Source organism: Rhincodon typus, chromosome 38 (assembly GCF_021869965.1).
Source record: "Rhincodon typus isolate 14 chromosome 38, sRhiTyp1.1, whole genome shotgun sequence".
Lineage (NCBI taxonomy): Eukaryota > Metazoa > Chordata > Chondrichthyes > Orectolobiformes > Rhincodontidae > Rhincodon > Rhincodon typus.
Genome location: NC_063369.1, coordinates 14,174,530 through 14,195,747, shown reverse-complemented (window position 1 = coordinate 14,195,747; position 21,218 = coordinate 14,174,530). Strand labels below are relative to the sequence as shown.

General features: G+C 44.2%; 1 protein-coding gene across 1 annotated transcript in view; it reads left to right on the top strand.

Annotated features, from left to right (window-relative positions):
- Positions 1-21,218, top strand: part of LOC109926509 (adhesion G protein-coupled receptor E5-like) — a 93,698-nt gene that overhangs the window by 31,984 nt on the left and 40,496 nt on the right. Inside the window, exons 2-5 of the mRNA XM_048617838.1 lie at positions 4,954-5,050; positions 8,597-8,755; positions 14,786-14,935; positions 19,164-19,310. Coding sequence (XP_048473795.1) covers positions 4,954-5,050; positions 8,597-8,755; positions 14,786-14,935; positions 19,164-19,310 — 553 coding nt within the window. The remainder of the gene's footprint in view (positions 1-4,953; positions 5,051-8,596; positions 8,756-14,785; positions 14,936-19,163; positions 19,311-21,218) is intronic.

Here is a 21,218-nt window from a genome sequence, read left to right as displayed (position 1 = left end):
CAACTCGTCCCTGCCTCCCTAACCTGTTCTTCCTCCCACCTATCCCCCCCTCCTCCCACCTCAAGCCGCACCTCCATCTCCTACCGACCAACCTCATCCCGCCCCCTTGACCTGTCCGTCCTCCCTGGACTGACCTATCCCCTTCCTAACTCCCTACCTACACTCACCTTTACTGGCCCCATCCCCGCCTCTTCGACCTGTTTGTTTCCTCTCCACCTATCCTCTCCTCTATCCCTCTTCTATCCGCCTCCCACTCTCTCCCTATTTATTTCAAAACCCCCTTCCCCTCCCCCTTTTCTGATGAAGGGTCTAGGCCCGAAACGTCAGCCTCTCTGCTCCTATGATGCTGCGTGGCCTGCTGTGTTCATCCAGCCCTGCACCTTAAAACGAAGGGGGCCCTGGTTTGAAAGATAAGTTGATGTAAAACAGAGATGAGGAAACATTTATTTCTCTCTGAGGGTTGTGAGATTTTGGAGTTCCCTTCCTCAAAAAGCAGTGGATGCAGGCTCTTTAAATTGGTTAAGGCAGAGGTAGATTCTTAATGACCGAGGGAATGAAAGATTTCCGGGGATATACAGGAACACAGAGCTGAGGTTAAAATCAGATCAGCCATGATCTTATAAATTGAGGTAGCAGACTCGAAGGGCCAGTCTTGTGCTTTGTTTACATGGTCCTTTGTTCCTATGTTTGTATGTTGTTTTTATCACATATTTGTAAGTTGGTATTTGCATGTTATTCATATGTTGTTCATGTGTTTGCATGCTGTGCGTGTTTTTTATTTGTTATTCATACATTGCATGCTGCTCCTAGGTAATTCATATGTTATTCGTAAGTTGTTCATGTGTTTGTAAGCTGTGTATTTTATTCATGTTATTTGTATGTTGTTCACATTTCTTTATGCTGTTTGCATGCTATTCATATGTTATTTGTATGTTGACCATGTGTCTGTATGCTGTTTGCCTGCTATTCATATGTTATTTGTATGTTGTCCATGTGTTTGTATAATCAGGGCAGCCTTACAAGGTGAAATTGACTTGTCAGTGTGGGAGCTGGCAATGTAAGGTATAGTGCTCAGTGATAGAATGATTAATGCTGGGAAACCCAAGAGGCTATTCAAATGCAGGATGCCAGGCTTGGTTTCAACATTGTCCTGTGTCGTGTAGGAGTGTCATAGATGCTAGTTTGTTGACCGTGCAGATTGCCGTAACTCTCAGAGCTCTGGCCCAATGCTCAGACCCTTTGCTGGAAGGTGATGTGAGAAATTCAGCGCGGGGTGGACAATTTCACTGTCTCTCTTTCTGAGCCGCGAAACAATGGGGTAGGCTGCCATCTGGTGGACTGAATAGGACAGCAGCTCCACCAGAGCCCAGAGATGTGTCGGGACCAGTGTTGGACTGGGTTGGACAAGGTCAAAAATAACACGACAACAGGATATAGCCCAGCAGGTTTATTTGAACACACTAGCTTTCTGAGCGCTGCTCCCTCCTCAGGTGCGGTGAGAGAGGAGGTATCAACACACAGAATTTATAAGTAACAGATCAAAGGATCATATAACTGATGCGATTGTATTTAATAAACCTAAAATGACTGGCTGACTCACTCCTGTTAAATCTTCAGTCAACTAGAAAGGAGATGCTGGTTTCGATTAACTAAAATGCAAATCCCAGAATTTCTTTCAAGTCACTGTTCCGATTTAACTAAAAGTTTTATCAGTGTGTACAAGAGGTGACATCTCAGGTCAGACAATTCATTTTAGTTGTAAGGCCTTGTTTAGAATCTGTCTGTATTTTAACCTGGCATCAGACTGGTTTTATTTCCAAAACAGGAATTTATAAAATGCCCCATTGACTGACTGTGTCTACAAATGGTATGCTTTTTGAACAAAATAGAACATATCTGCAAATATAAATCTGCAAATGCAAATTCACCCCATAGATTTATGTGTATATTTGTGTAAGAGAATGTGTGTGTGTGTGTGTGTGTGTGAGAGTGTGTGAGAGAGACTGCATGTGTAGTGTGAGTGTGTGTGTGTGAGGGAGAGAGCGTGCGTGTGTAGTGTAAGTGTGTGCGTGAGAGAGAGGGTCTGTGTGAGTGTGTAAGTGTGAATGTGTAAGTGTGACAAACGTACTCACATGCACATTCTCTCATACACGCACACTCTCTCACATTCACACACACTCTCTCTCAAGCGCACACACACACACACACACACACATGCAGTCTCTCCCTCACATGCATACACACACACAGACACACACACACACACACACACACACACACACACACACATAAATTTGCATTTGCAGATTTCTATTTGCAGATACGTTCTATTTTGTTCAAAAAGTATATAATTTGTAGCCACCATCAGGGCATTTTTATAAATTACTGCTTTGGAAATAAAACTAGTCTGACACCAGGTTAAAACACAGACAGACAGGCCTCATACCTAAAATGCATTGTCTGACCAGAGATGTCACCTCTTGTACACACTAATAAAACCTTTAGTTATCTCAGGTCAGTGATTTGAAAGAAATTCTGCGATTTGCATATTAATCAATCGAAACCAGCATCTCCTTTCGAGTTGATTTAACAGGAGTGAGTCAGCCAGCCATTTTAGTTTTATTAAATACAATCGCATCAGTTGTGTGATTCTTTGATCTCTTGCTTATAAATTCTGTGTATTGATACCTCCTCTCTCACTACACCTGAGGAAGGAGCAGCGCTCAGAAAGCTAGTGTGTTCAAATAAACCTGTTGGACTATACCCTGGTGTCATGTGATTTTTGACAGAGCCCAGAGACAGAGAGAGGCTGCAGGTTTTGTAAAGGTTTCTCCATACAAAGCTGCAATGAAGAACTTTCTCATTGAGTTTCTGCCACCTTTTCCCCACACAAAACAGGGGCTTCATTTGACTCGCTAAAGACATGGCATCCTGCTGGGATGTGTTTCAGAGAGCCATTTGAGCCATCAGACAAGATACATAACCAGAATGAAATCTAATCCTAACTCCATCCCCACTTTCCCCACTTGATAGTTCCTTCGAACTGGACCTTTACGGATTTGGGTGCCCACCTGGAGGTAGTGTAGGTTTCCGTATTTCTCACAGTTCCAAGGGGCTACAGCCCAGGAATCTAGCAGTACCACACACCAACATGAATCGATCTGTGCCAGTAGCGCTAGACATTAGTTATCCCAAAAGCCTGCCCACCATCTACAAGGCACAAGTCAGGAGTGGGATGGAACACTCCCACTTGCCTGGATGAGTGCAGCCCCAAAGACACTCAAGATGTTCGACACCATCCAGGACAAAGCAGCCCCCATCACCACCGACGCTCAGGAGAACAGTGTGTACCATCTGCAAGATGCACTGCAGAAATTCACCAACGCTCCATAGACAGCACCTTCCATGACCTCTTCCATCTAGATACATGGGAACACCACCATTTACAAATCCCCTTCCAAGTCACTCACCGTCCTGAGTCATAGAACTCCTACTGTGTGGAAGCAGGCCATTCAGCCCATTGAGTCCACTCCAACCCTTCCAAAAGCAACCACTCAGACCCAATCCTCTAACCCATCCCCAGTACCCTGCATATCCCACAGCTAATTCACCTAGGCTGTACATCCCTGGGCACTGTGGGCAATTTAGCATGGCCAATCCACCCTAACCTACACATCTGTGGACTGTGGGAGGAAACCCATGCAGACACGGGGAGAATGTGCAAAATCCACACAGACACATGGAATCGAACCCAGGTCCCTGGCGCTGTGAGGCAACAGTGCTAACCGCTGAGCCACAGTGCTGCCCCACCATGCTGGCTTGGAAATATATCGCTGTTCCTTCTGTGTTGCTGGGTCAGAATGTTACAATTCTCTCACTAACAGCTCTATGTACCTACTCCTGAGGTCTATTGCAGTTCAAGAAACTGGCTAATCACCACCTTCCCCAGGGTAATTAGGGATTGAGAACAAACATTGGCACAGCCAGAAATACCCACATGCCATGAATTAATCAAAAATAAGTTGTAGGTTTGAGTTGGGAAAGGGAGAGTCTTTCACAGTACTGGTTTACAGTTTGGCACTATACTTCATTTGGCATTATCTACACTACAATCTTACACCATTGTCCTTGAGCTTTGGATGAACTATTTAGTTGCATTTATAGCTCTGCCATCTACTCTTGCTACTGCCCACCATTATCCCCTCCCAACCCACCATCCCCCCCACACTCGCACACATACTCTCACACATACACGCACACACACGCGCTCTTGCACTCAAACACACAAGCACACACACTCACACACACATACACACTCACACACACACACAGCCACATATACACGCATACACACACTCTCTTGCATACACGCACACACACACTCACACACACTCACGTGCACACACAAACACTCACACACACACTCACATGCAGACACACTCACACACACACTCACACGCACAATCATACACACACTCACACGCACACACACAAGCACACACATACATACATTCACACACACACTCTCTCACGCACACACACTCACACATACACACGCACACACACTCACGCACACACACTCACACACATGCACACATATAAACACACACACACACACTCTCACACACATACACACTCTCACACATACACGCATACACACACTCACGCACACAATAAATCTTACTCCCATTCAGATGAAATGACTAAAATAAAATGATGGAGGGTCACTGGACTTGAAACGTTGACTCTGTTTCTCATTTGTTGCTTCACCCTGACTTCCTTCGTATTTTATGTCACTGAATCTCCCTCCTGGGACTCCATACGGCATGGGGAGCCCTGTAACACTGACAGGAACTTTACTGTTTCCACCTCCAGTGTTGTGGGAATGTCCTTATAATTGTACTCAAATGGATTTCTCCCATTGGCTAAATTTGTGGTTTTGATTTTTGTCTTACAGTGATTTACTTCTACACGTTGGTGATGCAGCATGCAGGAGAAGCAATAAAATGTGGTGAAGGATTTTATTTTGGAAAGAACAGAACTTGTATCGGTGAGTCAGTGTCCAGAAGCTTCACTCATCAGGGGTATTTATTCCTTTCTTCAATGAACGATTAGCCCAGCTGCTCAAAGCAATGCAGAGGAATTGGCTGAGAAAACCATCAAGCTAGACAAATTGGTTACCCTTTTACATACCATTAAGGAGAGGCTCAGGAGGTTAGCATCATTGAATCCACATTTCAACTCCAACTCCAGAATCTTAAAGACACTCAATGACTTGGCCTCCACAGTCCTCTGCAGCAATGAATTCCACACATTCACCACCCTCTGGCTGAAGAAATTCCTCCTTATCTCAGATCAAAAGGATCATCCCTTCACTATGCCCTTGAGCCCTGGTATCTCCTACTAGTGGAACCATCTTTTCCACGTCCTCTTTATCCTCTCAGTATTCTGTAAGTTTCAATCAGATACCCCCTCATGCTTCTAAACTCCATCGAGTACAGACTCAGAGTCCTCAACCACTCCTCATATGACAAACCTTTCATCCCCAAGATCATTCTTGTAAACTTCCTCTGGATGTCCTCCAATAACAGCACATCCTTCCTTAGGTATTGGGGTCCAAAACTGGTCACAATATTCTGAATGCAGTCTGACCAGAACCTTATACTGCCTCAGCAGCACATCCCTGCTCTTGTATTCTAGCCCTCTCGAAATGAATGGTAAGATTATGTTTGCCTTCCTAACCACCAATTGTACCTGCATGTTAACCTTAAGAGAATCCTGAACTAGGACTCATAAGTCCTTTTGTGCTTCAGATTTCTGAAGCCTTTCCCCACTTAGAAAATAGTCTATGCCTCGATTCTTCCTACCAAAGTGCATAATCTCACACATTCCCACATTGTATTCCATCTTCCACTTCTTTGCCAACTTTTCTAGCCTGTCCAAGTCCTTCTGCAGCCTCCCTGCTTCCTCAACCTGACCTGTCCTTCCACCTATCTTTGTGTCATCTGCAAACTTAGACAGAATGCCCTCAGTTCCTTTGTCCAGATCGTTAATGTATAATGTGAAAGGTTGTGGTCCCAGCACTGACCCCTGTGGAACTCCACTAGTCACCGCCTGCCAAGCCGAAATAGACCCCTTTACCCCCACTCTCTGCTTTCTGCCAGTCAGCCAATCCTCTACCCATGCCAGTACCATGCCCCTAACCATGGGCTCTTCTCATATTTAGCAGACTCCTGTGCAACCCTTTGTCAAAGGCCTTCTGGAAATCCAAATAGATCATGTCCACTGGTTTGTTTTTGTCTAATTTGCTCAAAAAATTCTAACATTTGTTTAGTATGACCTGCCTTTGACAAAACTGACATCCATGATCTCGTTCTGTGACTATAAGTCAGCTCAGTGCAGGAACATCAGAACTTCTGAATTCCTTACCTTCCCTTAACCTTCTGAATTTCCCGTCACAATAACCCCTGGAAGCTTCACCACTGGATATTAATTGTTTCCAAGCCAGTTAATAAGGCAGAAATCAAATCAAATCTTTGTAGAGAGAATATATTGATTTGCTCAGTCTCAGTGGCTCTCATCCCACACTCATTGTCCTAGCTGGCCCCTATTTCCTTATGATCACAGACAATGAATATCAATTTTGTGTCATAGAGCCATAGAGATGTACAGCGTGGAAATAGTCTAACTCCACCACACCAACCAGATATCCTAAATAAATCTAGATCCATTTGCCATATCCCTCTAAACCCTTCCTATTCATATACCCACCCAGATGCCTTTTAAATATAATTGTACCAACCTCCACCACTTCCTCTGGCAGCTCATTCCATACACACACCACCCTCTGCATGAAAATATTGCCCCTTAGGTCCCTTTTAAATCTTTCCCCTCTCACCTTAAACCTATGCCCTCTGGTTTTGGACTCTCCCACCTTGGGGAAAAGATTTCAACTGTTTACTCTATCTGTGCCCCTCATGGTATTATAAACTTGGCAACATTTTCGCGCAGAGGGTGGTGCATGTATGAAACAAGTTCGCCGGAGTCAGAAGTCACACGATACCAGGCCGTAGTCCAACAGGTTTATTTGAAATCACAAGATTTCAGAGCGCTGCTCCTTCGTCAGGTGAAGTCACCTGTTGGACTATAACCTGGTGTCGTGTGACCTCTGACTTTGTCCACCCCAGTCCGACACCGGCACCTCCACATCAAAGCTCGCCAGAGGCAGTGGTAGAGGCAGGTAGAATTACAACATTTGAAAGACATTTGGACAGGTAGATGAATCGGAAATGTTGAGAGGGAAATGGGCCAATGGGGCTAATTCAGTTTAGGAAACTTGCTCAGCATGGACAAGTTGGGCCGAAGGGTCTCTTTCTTTGCTGTATACCTCCATGACTCTATGGCTGCCATAACCTTAACAAAGACATGAACAAACGTAACAATATTATTGACCACACACGAACACTAGGTCCCTCTGGGATCGACAAGTAGAACACCATAGCACTGTGGGATACACGCAGGCTTACAGAGAGGAAGATGGGTCTATCCTTTCCCAGTGGACACTTCCGGACCTTTTCATAATGAACAGTTCACACGTACAAGAGAAAAGTGGTTCTCCAAGTAAATCAAAGAGAAGGTTCATCAGATTGATCGCAGGGAGAGGTTAAGTAGATTGAGGAAGGAATCTGTGGAGTTTAGAAGAATAAGAGGCCAATAGAAACATGAAAAAGCACAGAAAACAGGAGTAGGCCATTCGGCCCTTCGAGCCTGCTCCGCCATTCAATATGAGCATGGCTGATCATCCAGTTCAGTCCCCCCATTCCTGTTCGCTCCCCTCACTCATTGATTCCTAAGAACTGTATGTTGCTCCTGAACGGTATCCCTGACAGAGTAGAATCTAGGAGGGTGCCTCCATCTGGCTGAGGAATCCAAGGGTTAGGTGTTATTGTCACGGGATGAGGTCTACACCATTTTGGACTGAAATGAGGGGATATTTCTTCACTTGGAAAGTGGTAAATCTTCAGCGTCCTCTGCCCCAGAGCAAAGTTCCAGCTTGTGAGTTAAGTCAAGGCTAACACTAAGGGATATACTGCAATAGGGCAGGTGAGTGCAAGGTGAGCCATGATCCTCATAGATAACAGAGAACAGATTCAAGAACAGCTTGTTCCCCACTGTTATTAGATTTCTGAATGGACCACGCAAATTTTAAATTTACATGTTGATCTCGCGCTTTGTGCACCTTCTCTGCAGCTGCAACATCGTACTCCTCGCTCTGTTCAATTACCCTAATGCACTTTGTATGGTATGATCTGCCTGTACTGCATGCAAAACAAAACTTTTCACTGTACTTAGGTACATGTGACAAGAATAAATCAAATCAAATCAAGGAAGTTCAAGGCGTCATACTGGGCTTACAAATTCTCATCTTTTTGCATAGACTCTATTGACTTGCTCAGTCTTACTGCCTTCATCTCACACTCAGTGTCAGTGCTGCTTTTTAGTAATGCGTGATCAAAGACAATTAATATTGACCAGCCGTCATGACTTTTTATGTCCTTAGTTTTGTCTTTGAAAGCTTATTTCCGTTCATTTCCAGATGACAATGAGTGTGGTGAAACCGAAGCTGATTTATCTGCCCGGTGTGGTGTCAACACAGAATGTTACAATACGCTCGGGAGTTTCTACTGTACCTGTAAGAAAGGATATGCCACGTACTCAGGAGAAACTAACTTCACCGCCATTACACACTGCCGAGGTGAGAACAGTCTGAAATATTGTTCTTTCACTTTGTGGCCCCTGCGAGAGATCATTCATTTCAGTGCACTTGGCACAGGCCAAGGAGTAAAAGCTCATTGGGCTCTGTGGTTTATAGCTCCAACTTCTAGACACTAAAAGTATTAAATAGACACATCTTCCCTCACTGTGCAGTGTTTCTCTATCTAATTACCTTTGGGATAGAAAGAGCCAATTGTTAATAAAGGAACACCAACTTTATCTATCAAAAGGTAAAATATTTGGCAACCTTTAAACCCTGAGGAAGGGTTTGATTGGCGTGCCTTAATGTCACCCATCTGTGACATGGCATAGTTGAATGATCTGGTGCCATCACACTGTGATACTCATAAAGTCATAGAGTCATACAGCAAGGAAACAGACCCTTCGGTCCAATCAGTCCATGCCGACCATAATCCCAAACTGAACTATTCCCACCTGCCTGCTCCTGGCCCATGTTAACTTCTGCAGTATAAGGATGAGCTGGGGGCCATTTAACACTGTAGAATTCAATGACCTGGTTTCCTCATAATGTACACTTGTGTGCCTGGGGTCCAATCTGAGCAATTCATATATGCAGTTCCCTCAGCATGTCATGCTGCCAGAGGTCAGAGCTCAGTAGGATGGAGACTGAGACTTTTATAACACTAGATCACATGAAGTGATGATATCATGAGTGTAGCCCTTAAAGGTGTATTGTACATTTGCTGGAAGATGTCACACCGTGTGACCTAGTGGTACATTGGACTCTGCTTTTCTCCAGCAACATCCATGAGACATCCATCATTGAATACTTTTCTTCAGGGCAGGGCAGGCCCTTTAAGAAAGGCTGAGATGTAAAATTCTCGAGGGCTCAGAACCTGGGCACGTGGAAATAATTCCACCAGCCATTGGTAGACCCAACTCAATCTTCATAGTTGACCCCAGTCAGTGAGTGTCGCCATGTTTATTTAATCCTGGCCAGTGGCTCAACCACCAAACATTTAATGACTATCTAGGAGAATGCCTTCACCTGATGAAGGGGCTACGCTCCGAAAGCTTGTGTTTTCAAATAAACCTGTTGGACTATAACCTGGTGTCGTGTGACTTCTTACCTCTTTCGAGAGAAGGGTAACACCCTCTGCCTTCCCACCTGCTAATAACCCCTCTCAAGCCCGTGGCCATTGAGATTAACTATTCGCTGCTGAGGTCACCTACCCGGGCACATTCAGAGTTCTCAATCTTCCTTCACTGGTGGCAGTATGGGCAACGCAGTTTGCCAACCTTCTTCCTCCCGATTGGCATCCAGTTCCACCAGCTTGGTTGGGCCACCAAGATAGATTCAGATGGTACTAGAAATTCATCTTGGCTGATGACGCAGGGTCCATCTCTGAAAAGCCCCACCAATGCTCAGCCCTGTTTAATCAGTAGATGGAATTCCCAACCTCTCACATATGTGTTGGAATAATACAAATTGTCACATGTTTCTCTCACTCTATCAGATAGGAGTGTCAATGACTCCTAAGTTCTTCTTTCAATGTTCTGGATCATAGTTCCACTTTTAGGTCATGCAAGGTTAGACTTTCCAATAGTCCATCTCCTGGAGAACTGTCCTTGCTCCCTACCCCAGAGGCTCAAATCTGAATGGGCGGTCTTTGGTGAGGAGTTGGAGTGCATTGGATTGAGTGTGTATCGGTGGAAAATGATAACAAGGACATTCTGCATCTACAGTGATCATCAGGATTGAGTAACTTTTATAAGTTGTGTTTTCTCTTTATGTTTGGAATCTTTGCTCCCACCCCTGTTGCTGGTGTTGGCTTCCAACGTGGAAAACCTCCCCCTTACGGTTTTACACTAACGTACCTGGAAACATTTGTTGAAGTCTGTTTTAGTTCTACCCTCGGTACGATGGACTGGTTCAGCGGTCTTGGCAAACTGCTCGGTACAGGCTGGCATGTGGTGCAGTAAATGGCATGTGTTACAGAATGGCTTGTGTTGCATGAAGCGCACTGGGGGCTGAGCAACCCTTTGGCAATACTCTAACGTATGTGGCTCAGTGCAGTTAGTTCAGCTGGCATGGCATGGCGGGCGACGTTGTAATCCGAAACCCCCACGAAGTTAAGTGCTGGAGTCTGGGCAAATGGCAGGGTTGGCATGCAGTTCATCGAGGTGCATGGCTGACAAAGAAATCACCCTCCGAATGGGTGGGTGCAGTAGTCTGTATTTGCAGGTGGCATGATGTCTACTCTTGGCACTCATACATGAGCATGACATTTACTGAATACTTGATTACTTCCACACAAGTCCTCCTGGGTATTTTGTGTTACCATAGTTTTGAAAGTTATGTTGGGAGCGACCTGTGGTGGAAAAGGTTTCTGATTATGAGTTTGAACATAAAAGCCTATGTCTCGCTATCTCTCACAGTTGGTTAGTTCTGACCCGAATCTAGCTGTGCAAGTTTTCAAAGATCTCCATTGTCCTTAATGTTGGAATGTTCACCACACAATAGTAAAGATTCTTGAGTAGATGTCATTTTGATAACAGTTTGTATTCGAAAGCAAACATTGACTGTCTGGAGCAATCTTCCAAATTATAAAGTAAACATTACTCATATCCACTTTCACACCTCTGTCTCCTTGTAGTTTCGAATGAGATTTGCAGAAATCATCTTCCTTTAACAAGCTAATCATATGCACCTTGCGCTCTCTTGTGACATTATTCTTATTCTCTGAGCCTTGCTTCCAAAATGGTTCAAGCAGTGTTGGTCCTCGGAATCCATTGGCCATTCTGTGTGCAATAATCCACTTGCCCCTACTATGCATGGGATTTTGAAAAGCCCCAGTGTGGATTTTCCCATGTTCTCTTGATTGTCTTGTCCACCCTTTGGCGATCATATAACCAACTACTCAAAAAAATAAAGAACTGTACAGCCCTGGAACAGGCCCTTCGGCCCACCAAGCCGACACATGATGCCTTTCTAAACTAAAAAACCTTTTGCCTCTACATGGTCCGTATCCCTCTATTCCCTGCCTATTCCTTAATCTGTCAAGGTGCCTCTTAAACATTGCTATTGTATCTGCCTCCACCTCCTCCTCTGGCAGCACATTCCAGGCACTTACCATCCTTTGTGTAAAAAACTTGCCTTTCACATCTCCTTTAAACATTCCCCTTTCACCGTCAACCTACGTCCCCTCATCATTGACATTTCTACCCTGGGAAAAGTACTCTATCCCAGTCTATCCCCCCCTCTCATAATTCTGCAAACTTCTATCAGGTCATCCCTCATCCTTCAAGTGAAAACAGACCAAGTTTGTCCAATCTCTCCTCGTAGCTAATCCTGTCCAAACCAGGCAACATCTTGGTAAACCGTTTCTGTACTCTCTCCAAAGCCTCCTCATCCTACTGGTAGTGTGGCGACCAGAACTGTCCTCAATATTCCAAATGTGGCCTGACTAAAGTTCCATATAGCTGCAACATGACTTGCCAATTTGTATACTCCATGGTCCGACCAATGAAGGCAAGCATGTCATATGCCTTCCTGACCACCTTATCCACTTGTGTTGCCCTTTTCAGGGAATTGTGGGCCTGTACGCCTACATCCCCCTGTATGTTGATGCTGCTGAGGGTCCTGCTATTTACTGTATACATCCCTCCTGCATTAGATCTTCCAAAAATGCATCACCTCGCATTAAACTCCATCTGCCATTTCTCCACCCAAGTCTCAATTTATCTATAACCTCTGGCAATCGTCCTCCTCACTATCCACAGCCCAGACTTTCTATCATGTTCAGTTTGAACAAAGTGGAGGGAAGGTGTGTGCAACTGTGAGAGATAAACTGACATGGACAGTCTCAACTGAAAGCTTGTTGCAGACAAATATTGGATGTTTTAGTCAGAATGCAGTGTCTCCTCTCAGGGACAGATGCCAAACTGTGATATCCAGATGACTGTAGATATCTGAGACATTATGTGCTTTGTTGTCTTATGACCTGGACGTTTTAACAATAATGCTTTTCTTGACCTTAGTGATTGATTTAACTATATCTTCCATTTCGTGATTGTCCTCAACCATTTAACATATGTGGATAAATAATTTCTTGCTCACTGTTTATTGCAATAGTCGTTCAGTAAAATATTCCAAAATGCCATTCTGATGCAATGGACCTCACTTCTCAACTGCCTGAATACGAGCAATATAGAGACTGGTTCATAGAAAACAAGGTTCCTGGATGCTCATTGTATGAATTGGTCTCGTTTAGCTCTGACATATTGTCAAACTTATTATTGTATTGGGTAATTAGGAATGGGCAATAAATGCCCTATTTTCTATGATCTTTTGAATCACTTAAATATCCCACAAATATTAATTCTCCAGAAATTTACTCCTGAAGCTACTTGTTCATGCACTTATAATATATGTAGAAACCCTATAATGCAGAAGTAGGCCCCCATTTAGCCTATACTGACCCTCTAAAGAGCTTCTCACCCAGACACACCCCCTTACCGTATATCTGTAACCCTGCATTTCCTGTGGCTAATCCACCCTAACCTACACATCCCTGGCACTACGGGCAATTTAGCATGGCCACTCCACCTAACCTGCACATCTTTGGATTGTGGGATGAAACTGAAGCACCTGGAAGAAACCCACACAGACATGGGGAGAATGTGTAAAATCCACACAGACAATCACCTGAGAGTGGGATTGAACCCGGTTCCCTGGCACTGTGAGGCAACAGTGCTAACCACTGAGCCACTATACCACCCTTTGTGTGGTCTTTCACTGATAGAACCTATTCAACAAATTCAGCGTCTCTGTGTAGCTGATATTTCCTTCCTAATCTCAAATTCCAGATATCTGTTGGTACTGGAAGCATTATAGAATTATAGAATAGTTATTATAGTGAAGGAAAGTGTGGCATTTTCCCCAATTGGGAGATTAAGGGAGGCAATGGCCTAATGGTATTATTGTTGGACTGTTAATCTAGAGGTCCAGGTAACGTTCTGAAGATCTGGATTTGAATCCCAGCACGGCAGATGGTGGAATATGAATTCAATAAAAATCTGGAATAAAGAATCTAATGATGACCATTGTTGATTGTCAGGAAAAACCCATCTGGCTCAGTAATGTCCTTCAGGGAAGGAAACTGCCATCCTTACCTGGTCTGGCCTACATGTGACTCCAGACCAACAGCAATATGGTTGACACATAACTGCCCTCTGGGTGATTAGGGATGGGCAAGAAATGCTGGTCTAGCCAGAGAGGCTCATGTCCTAAATGAATACAAAAAAAAAGGCCTCTTTTGGTGTGGTACTGGGTAAGACTTGTTTCAGGTCATTCACTGCCACCAATTCTCCTTTGTCTTGCATCTATCCTAGTGATTAGTGGTGGAGGACACATCACCAGAGAGTATCTATAGTAGAGGCCATTCTTGGACAACAAGGTTTATTGAATGATTAATAAGTACAACTGCATTTGGTCGGCCTTAATTACTACAGACACATCTGCTCTCTTCAAAAGTGGAGTAGAGTTCCTTGTCACCCCTGTAGACCTCCTCGAAATGGGTGGAGCCAATGTAGCATGAACATTAATCCTTACAAGCCGTACATATTCCAATAAAGTTGTACCTTGATCTTCTAGACTCCAGAATCTTTGGTTCTATCCTGGTGTGCATGTTCAACCAATTCTCCATGTCAAGCTATTTCTCAAGAAAATTACTGATGAGCATCAAAGGTTCCAGCAGTTGAGAAAGGTTCTCTTGTATCAATGTTGGCGGTTAGAGAAATATCAAACATCTGATTGATAAGTTCCTCACCAGATTGTTGCAAACTTCAAACCCTTTTGAGGGCATCTATTCCCCAATCTACGCTCTAGCCACTGACCAGCTCCTACACATATGGATTGATCACAAGGCAGACTGTCCAATGGGAATGAGACTCTGCAGACAGAGAGAGAGAGAGGAGGGAGGAAGGGGACTGCAACTCAACGTTGGGCACGGGTGATATTCACATGTGCATTTCATGTCTGTTACAGAAGAAAATGAATGTTACCACATACCACCAGTGTGTGGCCCCAATACAATATGTTATAACACATTGGGAAGTTTCTACTGCCTGTGCAAGAAAGGATTCAGCACATCATCAGGACTAACTAACTTTACAACTGGTTATGCGGGGTGTATAGGTAAGATTGTTACCGAGCCCTTTGAAATCTGAGGAGTGTAAAGTTAACAAATACATGGCCTCTTCACAAAAGGGGACAGGTTCAAAATTGTTTCTCTTGCTACAGAGACCAGGCACGGATGTTAATTAAACAGTCTTGCCATTGGCGTAGGTCAATGAGAGGCCAATGGCATGACCATCGATGAGATGGAGGGTGATGGAAATTGTCCGAATAGAGTCAGGCCACACAAGCCTGTTTTCAAAATATGTGTTAGCCCCAAAAGTGAAGATCAGAAACCTGAGCAAAAGGGTGTGGGAACACACAACAAAAGCTTGCAGTTACGGGGCACCTTTTAAATTCGGCAAAGACACTTGGGCAAGGGGTAGGTACACAGCAGCATTTGAAAAGGAGACAATACAGCGTGGAGCTGGAGGAACACAGTGGAGGTACTCCACACTCTGTTGCCTCTGCCTCCAGCATCTGCAGCTCTTGCAGTCCTGGAGCATTTGAAAGGAGTAGAGGTTACTGCAGAGGGTCTGCGGAGGTGCTTCCTGAGCTCAGGGCGGGGGTCGCTGGTGAAGGCTCAACCGCTCATGTGGCATCAAGTTAAAGCTGGGAGGCTGGAGAAGCCAGGTGAGAAGGGCATGGTGATCGCAGAGGGGTGGGATATTTGTGAGAGATTAGAAAGAGGGAATGAGGCCTTGGGTGGGTGTGAGATTTGTGAAGGTGATGTTCTGGCGGATTCAGGAGCCTGTAGAGGTCAGTGAGTTACAATGTGGTACTACAAAGGTTCTACAAAGGAACTACAAAGCTCCACAGAGCTTTCCATAGGGTGCAAGCTGGAGATTAGCCAGGAGAACACTGGCATGATCAGGTCCGGGTGTGCCAAAGTGAGGTCTTCAGTAGGCGATGAGCTGAGTCAGATTGCAGAGATGAAAGCAAGTGGCATTCTTTTTGATTTTCATTTTTGGCGTCACCGGCTGGGAGAGCATTTAGTGCCCGTCACTAGTTGCCCCTTGAGAAGGTGGGGGTGAGCTGCCTTCTTGAATTGCTGCAGTCCCTATGGTGTGGGTTGACCCACAATGCCCTTAGGGAGGGAGTTCCAGGATTGTGACCCAGCGACAGTGAAGGAACGGTGATAATTTCCAAGTCAGGATGGTGAGTGGCTTGGAGGGGAACTTGCAGGGGGCTGGTGCTCCCGAGTATCTGCTGCCCCTTGTCCTTCTAGATGGAAGTGGTTGAGAGTTTGGAAGGTAATGTCTAAGGCGCCGTAGAGCATTGTGTAGATGATACATAAGGCCATTGCTGAATGTCAGGGGTGGAGGGAGCGAATGTCTAAGCTGGATGGATGAGGTGACCATCAAGTGGGCGGGTGGGGGGGGGGGGCGGGGGGGTGGGGGGGGGGGGGGGGGGGGGGGCACTCTTTCTGCTGGACAACATCAGATTCATTGAATGCGGTGCACCACATGGGTACTTTGTGGCTTGAATGACCGCAAAAACATGGTGATATCGATATTTGTTACCATCACCCTCACCAGCCCTCAATGGTTCAGTAATACATCTGCAAACAATAACAATTGATAAATTCTTCAGCTCTGCGCTCACCTATGTTTTCTGCACCTTTGCTATTCCTCTTGATTTTAAGCAGGTTTGAGATGAATGCCCTTAAGGAGTAGAGTTCGTCATCTTGACACATTGTTATAGTCTGAAACTATTCCTGGTTGTCAACAGGTTGTTAAGGGGAAAGGAATGGATGATGCATTCCATTTTCTTTGTGTTGGATTAAGCTGCCTTTTCGTAGGCTTCCATGGTAACGTGCCCAGTGTTCCATGCTTAGGCCTCATCAACTTTTCTCGTAGGTGCAATTGGAGGGAAAATTAATTTTCAGCTTGAAAGCCAAATGCCTTACCAACTGAACATTTGCAGCCATGGACTGACAAAGCGAATGCTAATTTGGTGATTTAACAGACGACAGTCTAGCGTTTGGATTTTAGTTTGCCAAAATTCGCTTCCAAACCGTGCTGAAGTTAGGTATCATGCAGCAGGAAGCTGGAATGGTGATAGTTCCTGATTGAGCTGCTGGTTCAGGTTGACTTGCGTCTGTGCTGAATAACTACATGGCGTTGTACCGGTTGCTTCACCAAAGATGGAGAGGCCTTCGGTTGAAGAAATAATATCCTAATGGGTGTACGTGTTGCTTCAAGTTGGAATGCTTCCAAGAGTGAGTGAGACAGATCTATTCTGATCTGTGCTCCGAAACTTGCAGTGTCATAAATCACAAATGTTGCTTTGTGGACTGATAGACGGCCATTGATTATACCACAGTGTTCAAAATTGGAAGAGATTCCATGACCAGCTCAATGGCTTGGCCCTCTCGTTTTGGCAGAGAGTTTTCAACTGGGAATATTACTTGATTACTAGTTATGTTGATTTCTTTTCAGTGTTGGCCACCAACAAATCAGCTATGGTCCAATTGAATATTAGAGTAGGCTTAAAAGGTTACTCCTGCTCTTATCCCTTTCGGTCTTGAATTGCCACTAAAAGACCAATTCTTAAGCACCAGGGGCCATGCAATAATAACATAAATAAGGGAGGGTAGGAGAAATAGAAGGAGCTAAATTAAAATGAAGGTGAAGCAGGGGAATAATAACAGCCCAGCTCCAGTGGTGCCCACCTGTCCAAAGACATCATTGTGTTAATGTTCATTTCCATTCTAAATTAATCATATTGTCACCTATTACTTAATCCTGCAAGGATGTTAAGTAGGAGCAGGAGCATTTAAAAATGAGTTATGTGTTGCATCTATTTCCATGAGGCTTTTTTTTAGTGTTTCTGGAGAACAAAGGCTTATGTTCTATTTTCTCACTTTTTGTTAATTTTGATCATCCTTTACTGGTATCCAATAAGTTCTATAAGCCTCATTCCCATACCATTCCTCTTGGCAATATTACACCCCTCTTATTTTAAACTAATATTGCCTTTAGCCATTTTTTTAACGAGATACAAATGAATCTCTTTTCCTCGAAAGCTTTGATGTCTTCATACAATGTGGAATTGTGGAGAGTTGTGAAATATACTTTACATGTGCATTATTGCTTATTTGCTGTCACATCATTTAATTGAATTTGCTTATTCACTATCACCAAGCCATCCCTCATACCTATGTTATTGGATTTGTACTCATTACTCTTAAATGCAATAGCATGTTATGATCACTATTTCTTAAATGCAATAGCATGTTATGATCACTATTTCTTGTTGCCTGGCTGATTGAATGATATGATGTTCTGAAACAGTCTTAAATCCATGCGTGAATGGGTTGGATTTGTCTGCGTGGAAATTGAGAGCATTGATGAAGCCATATTGCCTTTGAGATGTTGGAGGTGTGGTGTCGGATGGTTGTTGCATTTTCTGAGTTTCAGTGCTGGAGATGAGCTGAGAGGTGCTCAGCATAGATTGTGAGCATGTTTATTTTTATTCATTTGAGCTATCAAAAGCAAAACCCTTGTGGTTGCTATGCAGGGTGCATCAACATTCAGCTGCATCTGTGGGAAAGGATTTATTTCAAACAATCTTAGAGTTAACTCAAAAACACAGTGTGGAACTAAAGACTGTAGGAGCAACATTTGAACATGTTACTTGTTCTTTTTTAACTTGATGCACGAGATGAGCACAAAATACACTCACAAGAACATTGCATCAAGATTAAGAACCAGGCGTCAAATAATGTCTGCAAACTCTCCTGCAGAGAGAATGGCGTGTTTTGTGACATTAGATGTGGTACAGACCTTTTTTCTTCTCTCTATTCATTTGTGGGATGTGGGCGTTGCTGGCTGGGCCCAGCATTTCTTGCCCGTCCCTAGTTGCCCCTTGAGAAGATGGGGATGAGCTGCCTTCTTGAACCGCTGCAGTCCTCCTGCTGTGGGTTGACCCACAATGCTATGAGGGAAGGAATTCCTGGATTTTTGATCAACGGCAGTGAAGGAATGGCGATATATTTCCAAGTCAGGATGGTGAGTGGCTCGGAGGGGAACTTGGAGGTGGTGGTTTCTCCATGTTATGATTGCTCGCATCTCCCCTTGGCACATCTCTGGCTCCAAAAGACAGGGTCCCTGAGCATGATTACTCAACAATAATGGGAGGAATTTAATGTGACTGGAGCCACCCTTTTCAGCCAGAAGTTGGAACGGGGCTGAGAGATGATTAACCTTAATGGTGCACAAGATTATGAAACAAATTCTTGTTCCAGATATCAATGAATGTGAAACAGACCCCTGCAGTTCAAATGCAACATGTACCAACAGGTTTGGCAGTTTCGAGTGCACCTGTAATCAAGGATTTGTCTCAACCACTGGAGAACACACCTTTACTGATAGAACGGTCACACAGTGCCAAGGTAAAGATTATTCTGGTCACAAAGCGACATTCTAAACATTTGTCTATCATTCTGCAAATACTCAGTGACACAGGGCTCTTGGAAAGGAAAATGGTGAAGAGTTTGGGCTCTCAATTGACAGAAAACCGGTAGAGTTATCGAAGCAATGACGTGGGACAAACTGGATCACGCTGTCAGCAGCTAGAATGATGGCCTGAATGGCCTCCTTCAGTACTTTAACATGCTACAATCAATGAGGCTGTGTAAGAAAATGACGTTGGGACAAATCCAGGGAGATCCAGCCAAATGGATACAAAATTGTCTTGACCGTTGGAGACAGAGGGGGATCAGTAGAGAATTGTTGTTCATACTGGAGGTCTGTGACCAGCGGTGTGCCACAACCGCTGAATCCACAGTTGTTCATCATTTATACGAAAGATTTGGATGAGAATACAGGAGGCAGGTTTACACGTTTATGGCTGACACCAAAAATGATGGTAGAATGGACAGTGAAGAGTCATCAACTTTTCTAAGAGTACAAAGGGATTTTGATCAACCAGACCAGTGGACCGAGGACTGGCAGATGCAGTTTAGTTTGGATAAACACGAGATGTTGCATTTTAGTAAGATAAACCAAAGCAGAACATATATAGCTAATCGAAGGCCCTGAGGGGTGTTATCAAACAGAGAGACCTAGGGTTTCAGGTACATAGTTCCTTGAAAGTGGTGTCACAGGTAGACAGGGTGGTGAAGAAGACATTTGAAACACTTGCCTTCATCAGTCAGAGCATTGAGTATAGGAGTTACAGCTGTGCAAGACGTTGGTAAGGCTATATTTGAAATTCTGCATACAACACTGGTCACCTTACTACAGGGAGGGTGTTATTGAACTGGAAATAGTGCAGAAAAGATTTACAAGAATGTTACAGAGACTGGAAGGTTTGAGTTATAAGGAGAGGCTGGATAGGATGGGACATTTTCTCCTGGAGTGTTGGAGGCTGAGGGGTGACCTAGTAGAGGTTTATAAATTCATGAGGGGTGAGGATAGGGTGAATAACCAAGGTCTTTTCCCCAGGGTAGGGGAGTCCAAAACTAGAGGGCATAGGTTTAAGGTGAGAGGGGAAAGATTTAAAAGGGACGTGAGGGGCAACTTTTTCACACAGAGGGTGGTGTGTGTATGGAATGAGCTGCCAGAGGAAGTGATGGAGGCCAGTACAATTACAACATTTAAAAGACATCTGGATGGGTGTATGAATAGGAAAGGTTTAGAGGGATATGGGCCAAAAGCAGGCAAATGTGAGTGGTTTAGTTTGGGAAACCTGGTGACTAGGATGGGTTTGTCTGAGAGATTTGTTTCTGTGCGATACAACACATTGAATCTAAAATATACCTTGATAGCTTTTAGTGAAACAGCAAGTCATTAGATGTTATGAACCCAAAGCAAGGTGAAACACATTAGTCACTGTTAACAGAAGACACTGTAAAATGATGGAGCTTTCTGGAACCTCAGAAATGCTGAAAGGTTGCATGTTTCTCATCTTCAGAGAGAGCTTTATGATCACTTGTCTGATTCCCCCCCAAACTTCACCAGTTCTCTCTGTCTGCTATCACCCGGGACAAAAGAACACTGCGATGAGAGGTTGGAGGGTACGTGGACCCTCAGGAGGTGAGAAGAACATTGTCAGTGTTCTCTGGGCTGGTACACTGCACACCAATGATCATTATTCCCCACGTCATCACTCATCGAAAGATTCAATAGCATTATCAAAAAGCCCAATTCTCCTCTGACTGACTGCTACCCAGAGTAAAAAGAAACCACAGCACACACAGACACACAGTCACACACACACAGACACACACACACAGACACACACACACAGACACACACACACACACATGCACACATGCATATATTCAGCGGAGGTGAAC